Here is a 15,377-nt window from a genome sequence, read left to right as displayed (position 1 = left end):
CTCAACTGTACGGGACCTGGTTTTTTATTCCAGATGCAACTAGACCAGTGGAACATGACATGATTAAACAGTTGTGGAAGGCACCCCCCACTATGCCTCCCACGTCAAAGTGTCTGGAGGGGATGTATCGGCTGCAGGAGGTGGATGCAGAATTCTTATTCAACCACCCTGCTCCAAATTTGATTGTGTTGAAGCGGCTTAGGGGAACTCCTGTAGGGTTCATTCTTCACCAGTGGAGAAGGAGGGCCAATGGTTCAACTTCTTGGAACAGAGAATGTACTCCTGTGTTGCGCTTGGCCTAAAAATTTCCAACTAGCAGGCTGCTATGTCTGCTTACCAGTTTTACCCTTTGGGACAAAGTTGGGAAGACAATCAAACATCTACCTCAGTACAAGAAAGCTTTAGCCCATGTGTTTCAGAATAAGGCGATGAAGTCGTCCAGACAGCAGATAAACACCTCAAGACACCAGGTGGACTCCAAACTCCTGGTAAGCTCCATTGCACTTTGAGGACATGTGTGGCTCTGGTCAGCCAACACCAAAATGGATGAGGCATTGGATTTGGTGCAAAAAGCCAGAACCAGAGCCCATAAAATGGGGTTCCAGCCACAGCCTATGGCCACATGACAGCAGCGATAGTTCCAACCATCTACTGCTCCATACCAGCCTTTTGGCTCAACTGCCCCACAGCAGCCTTCACATTCCAAGAAGCTCTACTCAGCATTGAAGTACCATTCCTTCCATTGGAAGTGTGACGGAGGAAATAGGTGGTGTCTTTGACTGTCTCCCCCTTTCTCTTCATCCAGCTGCTCAGCCCCCCATCTTTGGCACACTATTCCATCCCATTTTCTCTCTACCTGGACCAGCATCATCACAGACTCCTGGGCACTTCCCATCGTACAGAGGGGCATAGGATCAAGTTTGATACCCTCCCACTGCTTGGTACTGTGAGATCTATGGTTCCATCACCTGTTCTCCACCAAGAAATCAACACACTTCTCATGGAGGACTCCAGCCAATCCTGGACCTCTAAGAGCTAAACCTGTATATTTTGCCCAGGAAGTTCCGCATGGTTTCTCTGGTGCCTATTCCTCTCCTTTCCTGAGGAGATTGCTTTCCCTCTATTGACCTCAAGGACTCTTTACTTCCACATTGCCATAGAGGAGTTGCACCAATGCTACCTCCCCTTGCCATCAGTACCAAAGCCTACCAATTCCAGGTGCTACCCTTCAGCCTAGCCATTGCTCTGAGAGTATTCACCAAGTGCATGGTAGTGATCTCTTCCCATCTTCGGATGCAAGGAGTCAAGGTGTAGCCGTACATAGACGATTGGTTGCTAGTGGTGTTAACAAGGGATCATCTCCTTTAGTTGATAGAAGTGATCTTCAATCTCCTTCATTGCCTGGGACTATGCCTCAGTCTAGAGAAATCTCACTTCCAGCCTCCCCGAAGTCTTCAGTTTATTGGGGCATTGCTGGACTCCTAGTCGGGTTGGGCCTGTCTCACGCAAGACTGAATGAAGGTGCTGATTTCGCTGGCGACAGATCAGTTTCTGCAGGTCCACCTCGCGTTCACAATCCATCATCTATTGGGCTTGATGGCTCCGGAGACATCGGTCATTTATTTTGCTTGCTTGCATATGAGGCCTCCAGAACTGGCTCATACACAATTTTGATACCAAACAGGACACTCGCTGGACCAGGCTGCGGCTTCCACAGAACATCAGGGACTTCTTGCGGTGGCGGATGGCACCAGCCAACCTGTTAGAGGGTATGCCTTTCAAACTTCTCCATCCCAAGTAGTAACTACAGATGCGTCACTCTCGGGATGGGGAGCTCATTGCTCGGGCCTCATGGTCCACGGACAATGGTCGGCTGTGGAGATGAAACAACACATCAACTTCCTGGAGCTCAAGGCAGTGGACAAAGCCCTTCAGGCCTTCGAGCTGGACCTAGTGGGCAGACTGATCCAGGTCACATCGGACAACATGACAGTGGTCATGTACTTAAACAAGGAGGTACCAGATAGCTTCCGCTCCTTGCCCTGACACTGGAAATTTTTCGGTGATGTGTGCCACCTCCCCTGGTCAGACTGGTTGCAATTCATGTTGCAGGAGTGGCCAGTGTCCTGGCCTGCCAACTCAGTCAGGCCAGGAGAACCTCCCATGAGTGGGAGTTGGTCTTGAGGACACTTTTTCAGCACTGGGCACACCAGAGGTGGATCTCTTTGCCACACAGCACAATGCTGTTTGCTAAGCCTTTCGCAGCCGGGCAGGCCACAATACGGGTTCTTTGGGAGACACTTTCATTGTCACATGGACAGGAGTGCTGTACTACCCTTTCCATTCCCACTGATTACAAAGGTCCTGGCAAAGATCAAATAGATGGTACCGAGTGCATACTTGTAACCCCATGGTGGCCTCATCAACCCTGGGTTGCCCCGCTGTTCGGAATGGCACAGAATCAATACCGTTGTCACCTATCACATCTGTCCCTCCTTGCCAGAGAGACCAGCAGAATCTGGCACCCGGACCTAGTGACCCTTTGCTTGGCAGCCTGGAAGATTGGGTGACTGACTCGATCCTGGCATCAATACAGAGGATCCTCAGTGCCACTCCTAAGCCTTCCACGCAGTGTTGTTATACGTGGAAATGGACTGTCTTCACCTCTTTAGCTTGAGCGCAACGTTTTTATCCACTCCTGTGCTTCTTGCATCAAATCCTCCAGTTTATCCTGTCCCTGTTTGAGAAAGGACTCAAACTATCATCTTTAAGACTCTTAAAGTCTTAAAGTATCTGTCTGCTGTCTCTGCGTTTCACCCTTCTTTTGAGGGGTTTTCAGTTTTCTCACATCTGACAGTGAAGAGATTTTTAAAGGAGATCAGGAATCTGGCACCACCTGTTCACTGCTGGAGCCTGTTGGTAGGGTTAAAGGCACTTTTGTCCAAGCCCTTCAAGCCACTGGTGAGCACAGACTTGTGCCACTATTCTTGGAAGGTGGCATTTTTTGTGGCCGTTACTTCTGCATGTTGTGCCAGTGAACTCTGTGTGCTCAGAGTAGACCAGCTGTACCTCGCTTTTCACCGAGACGAGGTGGTCCTTAGACTGACCCCTCTTTCTTGTCTAATGTATTGTCGGACTTCCATTTAACCCAGGACAGTATTTGCTTGCTTACTTTTTCTCCCTGTCTACACCTCTGGAGTCAACACTGCGTACATTCAATGTGTGCCACGCTTTGGCTTTCTGCAAGTTGGAGACTGAACGGTTCAGACTTTTCCTTCACCTCTTTGTCTGCTACGGTGGCAAATAAGGGCCAGCCTCTCTCAACTCAGCGCTTTGCTTCTTGGGTGGTCAAGATCATTGAGCTATCATATGAGCTGGCTCTATCCAAACTTTCTGCCCCAGTCAGAGCTCACTCTATTCGTGCGGTAGCGACGTTGGTCATGTTTGACAGAGGGGTTGCCATCCCTGAAGCGTGGCAATTCCAAGTGGGCAATTCACAGAGGAATTTGTCTGTCAGTGATACACATTGCGGGGAAGGATAACGTACTAGGAGATTTGTTGAGCAGGACCTGTCAGCAGTCTCATGAATGGCAGCTCGCACCCGACATTCTACATTACCTGTTTCAAATCTGGGGTGCTCCTACAGTGGATCTCTTCGCGACTTCAGAGAATGTGGTGTGTGAGAATTTCTGCACAAGAGCAGGAATGGGGAACCAGTCTGTAGGGGATGCTTTCCTTTTTCCTTGGATGAACGACCAATTCTATCGTGTTTCCTCCTTTTCCGCAAAACCAAATTGTTTTTGAGACTGGACATTCCTTTCAAAGGTAGTGTCAGAATTTCATTTGAACCAGGAAATAGTTTTGCCAGCCTTCTTCCCAGTGCCTGGTTTACCACTGGAGACTTCTTTACATTCGCTTGATGTTACGCAGGCACTGGCGTTTTATAAGTCACAGACTGAGTCGTTCCGTAAATCCAACAGATTGTTCCTTTGCTAGGTGGACAGGGCAAAGGCCTCCCAGTATCGTCACTGAGATTAGCATCATGGGTTGTTCAGACCATTTGCTTAGCATATGAGATTGCTGGTTGGAATCTGTCATCTCAAGTAAGAGCACATTTGACAAGAGGGGTAGCCATGATGTCTGCAAGGCTGTGACCTGGGCTCAGCCATCCATGTTTGTAAGACACTGCAAGTTGGATGTCTGGGCAAGGGTGGACTGTACCTTTGGCGCGCAGTTCTGTCTTCGATCTTACATTGAGGCACTGGCCCACCTCTGGTACGTTAGCTTGTTACTTGCCCATACATGTGATGCACAGAGACCATGAAGAAGAAAGTCAGGTTGCTTACCTGTAACTGTGGTTCTTCGAGTGGTCATTTGTGCTTTCACACAACCCACCCACCATCCCCGCTTCGGTGTCAATGTCAAATTTGATGCTGATACTGAGACGTAATTTTTCTTTTGGATCTGAGACCATTTTTGGCAGTCTCAAGGAACTAATGGAACAGGTGGTAACCCACTGGGACATGTGCAGTGGACGGTGGGGGAGTGTTCCCACCAAGAATGATCCTCAGCTATAGAAGTTTCCTCCATGCAGGCGCAGAGCCCATATGTGTGAATGCACAGATGACCAGTTGAAGAAACACAGTAACAGGTAAGCAACCTGCCTTACTTGCCCATATGTGTGATGCACAGAGACCACAAAAAAGAAAGACAGGTTGCTACCTGTAACTGTAGTTCTTCAAGTGGTCACCTGTGCATTCACACAACTCTCCCACCGTCCCCTCTTCAGTGTCATACTCAAGTTCGAGGTTGAGTACCGAAGGTATTCCTTCTCTGTTTCGAGGCCACAGTGTTGGCCCCAAGGAACTGAGGGAATAAGTGGGAGCCTGCTAGGGACTTGCGCCCTGGGACAGTGGGGGAAGGGTTCATGTCAAAACTCCTCAGCTATAGAAGTTTCCCAAATCGAGGCTTGGTGCAGGCACAGAGCCCATATGCATGAATGCAGAGATGGCTACTCAAAGAACTATAGTTACAGGTAAACAACCTGTCTATTTGGATAATAACATCAATGAAAAATTTATCTGAAATCACTTATTATGAAGAGCTATTATAAAGCAAGCATGACTTCCAACACACACCAAAATTGTGCTCATATATCTACTGATATTTTAGCCACCTGTTAAGGCTCCCTGCAGCCACAAGGTAATTCAGGTAGTTTTCCTTTTTAATATGTTATGGCTTATAAAAAATCTTGTCTTGTGATTCTATGCAGGCAATCACACCAGATGGACTCTTTATCCTCTTTGGTAAGTTGGTTTCTGTACAAAATAAAATCAAAATTATAAAGTTACCATCTGAGGAAGTGATACTTGAGAATATAATACAAACTGTGCTGATTTTTATTTTTGAAAATCCCGTTAAGTCTTTTACGTGTGGTCATTTGCAGACTCAAGCATAGGAAACCTTAGAACACTGGGCATTCGGGTCAGGGGCCACATGCCTGCAGTGGACGGGTCAACCAGACTGCTGGCATGTGGCACACAATGTGATCGCCCAGAACCTTTTTACACACTCTCTTGCATTCTTAAGCATACATGCTCTCACAACACACACCACCCTCCAAGCATGGTTTTTGTAATTTTGTAGGGATGGTGGAGAATTTCTCCACGAATCTCCAGGAGGCCGAATGCCAACGCATTCGGCCCCCCGAAATTGGTGGTGAAATTCTCCGCCCCCCCCGGATGGGGCTTACCTCCTTTGAATGTCCCTCTCAGCGGTGGGTCCCGGCGGTGTTTCGGCGGGGGCGGGGGCAGCGGCCGGTCTTCCAACCGGCTGCCACCGCTGCCATTACAAAGTAAAGTAAAAAAAAAAAACACGTGATAGGCTACATAAATCGTTACGTAGCCTATCACGTTTTTTTTTTTTTAATTTAATTTTTTTTATTTCGCGGCCGGGGAGACGGGGCGCTCCCCCCCAGCCTGAATTTCAGCGGCGAGGGATGGGGCGCCTCCCCCCTGGCCTGAATTTCGGCTGGGAGGGGCGGGGCGCCTCCCCCCCCCGCCAAGAACTTCGGGGGAAGAACCGAAGCGCCTCCCCCCCACTGCGAAGCACGCTGCGGGACCAGGTAAGGGACTTTCGTCCATCCTTATAATTTTGGCCCCCAACCGCTTTGCCTTCAGCTGCACCCAGAGGTTTTCTTTGAAACTCCCCTTAGCATAATGCAAACATGATATTCCAGTATAGAGTATGATAACATGAATGATCTTGCAGCATAAGGTGCATTAAAAACATGTTTTACTTTTGCAGGTGTTTATGGTGATGTCCATCGTGTAAAAATCATGTTTAATAAGAAGGAAAATGCCTTAGTTCAGATGGCAGATGCAACCCAAGCCCAACTAGGTATTAACAATGTTAATAAACATAATTATTGTAATTTCACAGAAATAAATTTGATCCATTGTTATAAACATTGTGGTAGTCTTCATTTTCTGTGGTAGTTCTTATACCCAGTTGTCATTCATTTTTAAAACGCCACAGCAAAACCCTAACTTGTTTTTTAAGTATTTCAAACTAAACTCGCTACGTCTTTAACTCTACAGCAGGGTGTGGATTCCCTTTTGGCAAAATTTGAGTTTCTTAAACTAGAGAATATTGCTTAATGTGATCTGTGGTAAATGAGTTACTAATTTTCACATTTAATTTGAATTATATATTCAGAAAGATTATAAAAAGAAACTTGTTTAACTGAAAATAAGGGTAAGCTGGTATATCAATATCTCATGCTTTCAGAAAAAATCTTTTGAAAATGTGAAGCTCTTTTGAAAGATGCAAAATGTGATTGAGAATGAAGGTAAGCTGAAGTGTAATTAACTAGCTGATGATTGAAACAGGTATTTCAAAAGTACAGATCCTGTAGAGTAGCTGTTCCATCTGTTCTCTTTAGGTCTTAACTTCTTGACTTAAATATTTTAGCCATGAATCACTTAAATGGACAAAAACTTTATGGAAAAGTGCTGCGTGTTACACTGTCAAAGCATCAGACGGTACAACTTCCTCGTGAGGGACAAGAGGATCAAGGTCTGACTAAGGACTATAGTAATAGCCCTTTACATCGCTTTAAGAAACCCGGTTCGAAGAACTTCCAAAATATCTTCCCACCATCTGCCACTCTGCACCTCTCCAACATTCCGTAAGTATCCAGATATGAAAAGGCCCAACTTGGACATTTTGCTGCCTGAGGCAGAACAAAAAATCTCCAAAGTGCCCCTTTCCTCATTTCCTGGCAGTAAACTTAAAATAATACAACACAACAATAATAAACAACAATTTGTTCCCTTTTGTTGACATGAGCAACTGAATTTGAGAGACTTGAAATAGCATGGCACATCTGAATTGTAAAAAGTGTGCTTTGTATTCTGTATAGAACAGTGAGTAATCACTGTAGTGCACTACTTGAAGCTTGTGTTACCATGATATAAAATGAACGAATTTGAAGAGCAGACAAGAAATTTGCATAAATTCCTCTTTTCCAACACTAGTTTGCATTATGAGATGCTGCCTTAGAAGCTGTATGTGTATGCACATCAGAATTGTTGTATCTGCTTACAACCTACAGAGTTTCGGGTGCATGAATTCCATAGATTTGAGGAGTGTCTTAAATGTTTCTGTACAGGGTTACAGGTGTCAAAAGTACCTGAATTCTGAAGTAACTAACACTCGTACACAAATTGTATATGCTGAAATGTGCCTTTTAATTTTTCACTGCAATGTTATATTCTGAATATTTGTAATGCCACTAGAATATAAGAAGCTCAGATTACCCATGAAACTGTAAAACAGAAGTCCAAAGGAAGTTTGTTTCAATTTGTTTTGATAAGGTAGCTGTGTTAACTTGATGCAGTAGCAACACCAAAGAGCCCTGTTGCACCTTAAAGTTTATTGTGGCATAAGCTTTCATGGACTAGCATCCCCTTAAAACATCTGATGAAGTGAACTCTAGTTCATGAAAATGTATGCAACAATAAATGGATTAGTCTTAAAGGTGCCACAAGATTCTTCATTTTTTTGTTTAGAACTGGATATAAGTTAATATAAGGGACTTAATTATCTGTTCCAGACCTTCAATCACGGTTGATGACCTGAAGAATCTTTTTGCTGGTACTGGATGTATTGTGAAAGCCTTCAAATTCTTCCCGTAAGTTTCCACAGTAACTTAGTCAAATTATGCAAGGAACTCCCCAATTTCATACTAATAGCTTGATGAATAACATAGAATCAAATTACTGAGTGAGTCTTGTATCAGACAAGATGTAGTTATGTGAACTAGCATAACTTAAATACGCCCTCCTTAAATATGCCTTTAAATATACACCTCCTTTCCTGCAAATAAAGATGCAAGAGCTGAAAAACTATAACTGCAAGATTTCAGTTTAATAGTATTTCATCTAGCAGTAAGCAAGGCTTTGGCAAGCTGACATGGAAGGAAGGGAGATAAATTTTGCTTGGAGATCATCCAGCTGGTAACAGAGCTTCCCGGCATTGTTTCTCTCTTGATGTAGGCAGGATAAAGGACCAACATGCCTACAGGCCTACACCATACTGAATGTCTTGTGTGTGGAACTGCCTTGTGTTCCTGTTTTACTGTTTATCCAGGCACTGTGTCCTGTATGTGCTGTCCTTAAGTTTTTGGGAAGTGAAGAACTATCAATAAGAGGTTGAGCTTAAAGCTGTTTTCTTTCCGATTTTAGAAAAGACCGCAAAATGGCTCTTATCCAGTTGGGCTCTGTGGAAGAAGCAATTCAAGCTCTTATTGAGCTGCATAATCATGACCTTGGAGAAAACCATCACCTCAGAGTTTCCTTCTCCAAATCTACGATCTGACACTTCTGTGACCTTTTCCTTTTTAAGACTCTACCCACAATTACCAGTAAACTCTTCAGACAGACTGGAGTAGCCAAAACCAACGCTGCATCCTTAAACAATGAAATTTGTGTGGTTCATGTGTATTTCTATACATGGTAACAAATCAAGGGGTGATCTTTCCATATCTTCTGCTCAAATGCCTAACAGTCTTACACAAAATTTTCTTCTATAGAATTAATAACACAATATTTTTAATAGAAGACCCTCCTTTTTTAATGATTTCAGGAACATAATTTTTAGTTTTTGTTCCAAAACAGTGTTACACAACATTTCTGTGCCCCTTAAACTATCCTATCAAAAGAATGTTTTCAAAATAGACTTAGTGGATGGCTTTAAACACTAATTATTTAGAAGGGTTTTTTTTTTTTTTACCAATTAACATTTTAATCCTTACCTTTTGAAAATGTTGGAGGGAAGGCAGTGCCTTCTTTCTCCATGGACTAAAATAATAAAATCCAAATAAATTGCATAATTGACACAGATAAATTGTCTTCATGTGATCATAGTGACGCTTTTAACTATGTATTAAATCGTGGTGTGAGAGGTTAGTACTATGAAATTAGTATGAAATGATTTATTACTATGAAATGATGTGTAATAAGATTTTGGAGAAAATGAAAGAAGAAATATGTCCTGATTTCAAGTTTTGTACATTTCTTTCAGAAAAAAAATGTTTACACTCTTAAGGAAAAAATTCAGGTCTGTCATATGGTTTGACAAATTTTTAGAAAGGTTATTTTTGGTAAGGTCTTGTTTAAAAATATAAAATTAAACCTCAAGGGTTTTTTGTACCACTATAATCTCTAATACTTAAATCAGAATTACTGTGTATTTACTTAATTTCTTATGTGCCTTATTATGTGCTTATAATGATACAATAGTTTAGAGTTTTATCTGAAGTATCTTTAAACTGTATTGTGGCTTGGTGACATTTTTTCCCTTTGTCTTAGTTTTTAAACGTTTGGTGATTTTAAAAATGTTTTTAATAACTAATAGTCAAATCAGATTTTTGGTGCTTTGGTACAGGGATGGGGAGGTGGGAACTGAAGATAACTCAATGCACATCCTTATAGGCCTCTTCACAATATTTTGAGGGTTGCAGTTGAGTGTCACCACTGTTGGGCTCTAGAGAATGTTCTCCAGTTTCTAGATGATATCTAACCTGTTCAGCCATTGGCTCTTTGAGAATATTTTGCCTCAGGATTCCTTTTCACCCAACAGTACTGGACTTGCTATACTAAATGTAGACTGGCTTTCCTTCATAAATGTCATAACTTCAGTACTGAATGTTCACTCCTGAATGGAGGGCAAGATGAGATGCAATCTTACTATTTTTTGTGAAATATAGGTATACACAAGTTATTTCTATGATCGTAATACAATGTTTTTAGAGGTGTCTCAAGATGTTATGTCTACTGAATTTTTTCATTGTTTCATAAGGTATTCCTTTCAAATATAAGGGTGGTTAATCCTTTAAATTGTTTTGAAGATGGACAAAAGACTTAAGTAATGGAGTGTAATGACTTGTAGCGTGCTCATTGTCTTTGGGATTTGTTCTGCAAGTCAATTTGTTCTGTGAATACCAGCTTTTGCTTGGCAAAAATAATTCCATAGTTCTAGATCTAGCGCCTTTTAAAATGGTAAGTTGGTAATTTATCTTTGAGATGCAGATTTCTTGGTAAGATCATTGTAGCACAGGGGTGGGCAAGTTGTGGGCCTCTCCAGATGTTTTGGCCTACAACTCTATCATCCCTTACCATTGGCTATGCTCACTAGGGCTGATGGGAATTGTGACCCTCCAGATGTTTTGGCCTTCAAGTTGCCCACCCCTGCTGTAGCATGAAAAGATAGGCAGTGAGACATTTGCTGCCTTAAAGTTATATAGCTATATTTGTGGAAGATAGTCAGCTGATACTCACCTTTGGACACTTGACTAGCATGTGTGCATTTTGTTTTGTCAGCAGATATACTTCTCTATGTAAAGCTATGCTAGCATCCAGTAATAACTGACCCCATTTTTGCAGTTCACCATGGCTTCACAGCTGTTTGAAAATAACTGTGAAAAAGAAGCCTAGGGTACCAAGATTTTATCTCAGTTTAGCAATTAGACTGGTGCCTAATTCTGGTATGGCACTTGAGCCAAAATACGCCTCCTTCATTCCATTGATTTCAATGGACTGTGGCTCCAAATAAACATGTTCAGGATGACAGCTTACTTAGACATTCGTTAAACAGCTTCTTAGATTAGAGTCCCTATGAATATGCCTCCTCGTTAGTGTAACTTGCTAAATTACCTTTAAGCTTGGTCACCATGTGTGTTTAATGCTGCTACAAAGGGCGATGTTGTTGGAGTTGATGAATGTAACTGAAGCAGGAAAAAATCAAGTTTTGAGAATGAGCATTAGCATGTATAATATCAAGAGTGGTGTGTGGGTGTGGGTGTGTACGTGCGCATGTGTGCTGTGTGAAATATCCTATGTGTATGTTGATACACATTGCAAGCATTTAATTTATTGATTTAACTAATCTAAAAAATAAAAAGCAACTTCGTAGTGTTAATGGAGAAATAAATGGTCAACTTAACAAGAAAAATAGCTTCACTTAGTCCCTAGAAAACATAATCTCTATTCTACTTGCAGTCTTGAGTTGTAGGGCATACAGTTATAGTTACATGCTGGCAAACCTTTTCTTAAAAATTTATTTTGGATATTCTCATATTTTGTGTGGTCTCATCATAATTATAATATCTTCTATATAAATCATCTTGGTTGTAGTGCACGTGTGTTCAATGTTTTGGGGATGATTTTATTTTGTAAGGTTATTTTTCCATGAAGTGCAAATATGGGAAATGGCAGTACAGACTTTGTTTGCATTTAAAACAGTAATTCCATTTCCAGCAATAGTAAGATTAAGTTTCCCCTCTCCATCAAATGCTTTAGAAGGCAACCTCTTGATTTGGGATTAGGATAAAAGCCAACTTTACAATGTTCTTGTCCTTTTATTTGTTTACTGCAGAACACTAGCATGAGATTCCTTGCCACTTAAATCTACAGCAAATGTCCTGAAAAATTAAGGTGCTTAAGAGAATGTGGTTACTGGGTAGCATCCTTCTGTGCAAAAATCAAACATCCTGGTATAGAATAACCATTTTCCAGGCTATTTGATCTTTCCTAGAATCTGTTTTATCAATTTAGTATTTTCTGTTTTCTCACCCTTTGAGCATAAAGTGGTTGAGATTTAAAACTAACTGGCCTTGCAATTGCTTTGGAAGTGAATGGTCTTCAAGTCACGATCGCCTGTACGTTAGGAATTTCCATCATTTGTACCATTTTAGGTGTGTTTTAAGGCTTTGAATATATTGGCTTTGAATCAAATTTAAATACTTTTGCATATTGTGCCACCTCAGCGAAGGTACCCTTTTAGTACACTGGATGAAGGGAACATTTTCTTGTGTGAGGATTTGCAGTTTAATAAAAGCTTCTCGCCATACCAAGGGAAACTAAAGAATATGGAATATTCCCAATTTTACTAACTCATCAGAGCTGAAATGGTTTAAGAATTAATCCATAGCTTCTCAGTGTTGTGGAAGGCCTAGGTTTAAAAACAATACTGATTTGAACCAAGTAGTCACCTACAGTTGCCTGTAATTCTTACTCCTAGAGGCTAAACCATATTAGTTTTTACCTGAAAGACACACCGCTGCTAGTTTTAGATATAAACTGGAAAAATGCCTAACTTTCTCTTTCAAAACTGGCTCAGGAAGGACAGAGTGCATTTGCATGGAGGCATAGCTGCAGACTCTTTAAGAGTCCTCATGTCTTGGACTCCTAATCTAATGAAATGTTTGATTGTGCCGTTAACAAACTAAAGTTTTCAGCCCAACATCTTTGCAAGTTACAGAACTTCAAAGAAACATTCATTTAAGCCTTGCCCAAACTTGGTTGCCTTTCGTGTCTCCCACCAGTTGTGCTATTCCTGTGCCTGGAGAGTATATTGAGGGCTTTTTGTGCCTATTTATCCAAATATAGCCTTGAGTTGTCTGTGTGGCACCTGCTTCCCAGACCTGAGGGACAGTGTGCAGTAGAATCTTGTTGTAAAATATAGCACATGTGAATTTTACCAAGAACAAGCCCATGTCTCTATTACACAGTTGAATATGACCAAGTAAGTTATCTAGCCGTGGTCTTTCTTCTGGGAATAACAAACCTGAGGTGTGCCGTTTCAGTCTTCATCCTGTTATATGTAGCATGTACTGCTATTTTTAAAGGAGAGGGGCTGAATAGCTAACTGTATTAAAGCCATTTTTATTTGCCTTGACTTTTTTGTGGACTGGTAACTTCAAACAAAACTGCTAGATTTAAACAGTTACTCTAAAAACTGTTGAGGTTGCACAGAGACCTCCTTGAAGCAAGCTAACTCCTAATTGTCTTGGCAAATATCTGTATGTTGCATATGAGACTGTTCTTTAATTTTTAAAGCAAAAACTTAACGATTAGGAATTATTTGAAGAAACGGAAAACTGCTAAAATTTTAATTTCAGGGTTTTTACAAAGAAGAAAACAAAATGGGACCAAAGTTTATGTGCCTTCAGTAGATGTGTAATTTTTTTGCTATCTCTTTCAGTCTTTAGAATCAATACTCTTGTTTTCAAGAAAATGTGTATTTATATAGTAAAATACCAAATGACCCATGAACTATCCATATGTGCAGTCAGTTGCTAGCTGTTTCAGCTCAGTTTGTTGTTATCCCTTTGCTTTCTACCATTGTAACATGAATCATGCTGCACCATACAGAAATCCAAGTTAAACTCTTAGACATCTAGCTTGTGGTTGTCACAGTAGCTTTTAAATGGGGAAATAATAGTGAGAATTCTTGACTCCAGGGATTCTCCATTATAAATCAAGGGTGCGTGCTTTGGCAGAACTTTCAGCTCTTGGATCTATGTACAGTATTAGTATAATAGTAAAAAATCTGACCAGCTATGTACTTAGATTCATGTCCTTAACTATGCTTTTAGTTCTTTTCCCAATTCATTCTCCAGTTCCTGAAAGCAACTCATCCCACTCCCTTAAAATATGGTTGCTGACCAAGAAAATTGTTGCATCAGATTGTCACCTCATTGCAATGACCAAAGATTGTCTGCTCTGGTTGTACTAAGACATCTTGCCAGTTTCTCCTCAAGCTATTTTTCCTGAAAGACTCAATGTAAAGTGGCCTTTTATATGAATGCTGTTGGTGAATGGACTACTTAATGGATTTTTTTAAATGTGAACCAAATGTAATGGCATAAGGCAAGGGGCTAATGGATACTTAGTACTGTATTCAGAGAAAAAAGGCTCACAATTACAAGAGTCAGACATTCCCTAACTTTTCATGTGTTCATGAATCCCTTTTTAAGTTTGTACAAATATTCATCTAACACAAAAAAAATGCTGTAAATATTTGTAACAACATTTTTTACCTGGCAAAAAAGGTTTTTGGGAACAAGTATAAAATGGTTTTTATATTAAAAAAAAAAAACATCAATTGTCTTGTATATTTTGATAAGCAACAGTACCAGCTTTCATTTGTTAAGCAGCTTGTGGCATTGGAGGGGAAAAAGGATTCCATGTTGTTGAGATGACTTGATGTTATAAATGCAAAGAAGTTGAAATATTAAAGAAACCTATTTTCTAACTGCGTAGTGCATGATTGATTTGAACTTCTGTACACTGCCGTATACTCCATTTCTTTTAGGTTTTGTGTACTTGCTGATTACTTGAGTATCTATACTTAACTCTTTTTCTAACAACTCTAGTTGTAGCATGCCTCTTAATAAATGTCATGACATCTGTATTCTCAAATTTTTCTGCGTTCTTGTCTGTTACTTTGGGTTTCTCCTTCTGATTGTAAAGCTAATGTCTGTCTTTTTATTTGTGTTTCTTTCTTCTATTGGCCATCTACACTTGCTCTCTCTGGATTGTGTCTGAAGTCTGATCACATTTTCATAGAACATCCTTATGATATAAGTAAATTACATAATTTTAAACAGACAAGGGACTGACTTTTTTTTTCTAATGGACTGGCAAAATGTGTCTAAACCAACAACTGAATAAGCAGCTTCAAATTTTCACACAAGTCCTCTTGAAATTAGTTGTCCATTTTAATTTATATTTGCGCCTGAGTCTAACATGCAATGGAGTGAGTGTTATAGCCCGTAATTGGTCAGATTATAGCCTTGTCCTATAAACATGCAGTTCTTGCCTGTTGCTTGCAACGTTCCCTGCCCCATCAAACAGAGAAACCTTTACAGTAAATCAAGATCCCATTTCTTCTGTCCTCTTACCTAAATCTGCTTCATTTGAGATTGTGAATGGAGGGAGATGGGCCAGGTTGTATTGGATAAGAACGTAAGAGCCATCGTGGATCAGACCAAGGGTCCATCTAGTCCAGCATTCTGTTCATACAGTGGCCAA

General features: G+C 41.0%; 1 protein-coding gene across 2 annotated transcripts in view; it reads left to right on the top strand.

The window, feature by feature from the left end:
- PTBP3 (polypyrimidine tract binding protein 3) overlaps positions 1 to 14,469 on the top strand; it is a 71,196-nt gene extending 56,727 nt beyond the window's left edge. For both annotated transcript variants that reach the window (XM_084834709.1, XM_084834710.1), the window contains exons 10-14: positions 5,273 to 5,306; positions 6,307 to 6,399; positions 6,973 to 7,189; positions 8,117 to 8,194; positions 8,748 to 14,469. In XM_084834709.1, the coding sequence (XP_084690835.1) occupies positions 5,273 to 5,306; positions 6,307 to 6,399; positions 6,973 to 7,189; positions 8,117 to 8,194; positions 8,748 to 8,880 (555 nt within the window). In that variant the 3' untranslated portion in view covers positions 8,881 to 14,469. The remainder of the gene's footprint in view (positions 1 to 5,272; positions 5,307 to 6,306; positions 6,400 to 6,972; positions 7,190 to 8,116; positions 8,195 to 8,747) is intronic.
- The last annotated feature ends 908 nt before the right edge of the window (positions 14,470 to 15,377 follow it).

Source organism: Heloderma suspectum, chromosome 2 (assembly GCF_057233095.1).
Source record: "Heloderma suspectum isolate Gila_16-S chromosome 2, 16-S_ref, whole genome shotgun sequence".
In the NCBI taxonomy this organism is placed as follows: domain Eukaryota; kingdom Metazoa; phylum Chordata; class Lepidosauria; order Squamata; family Helodermatidae; genus Heloderma; species Heloderma suspectum.
Note: the sequence above shows the minus strand (reverse complement) of the source record. Positions and strands in the feature narration are given on the sequence as shown.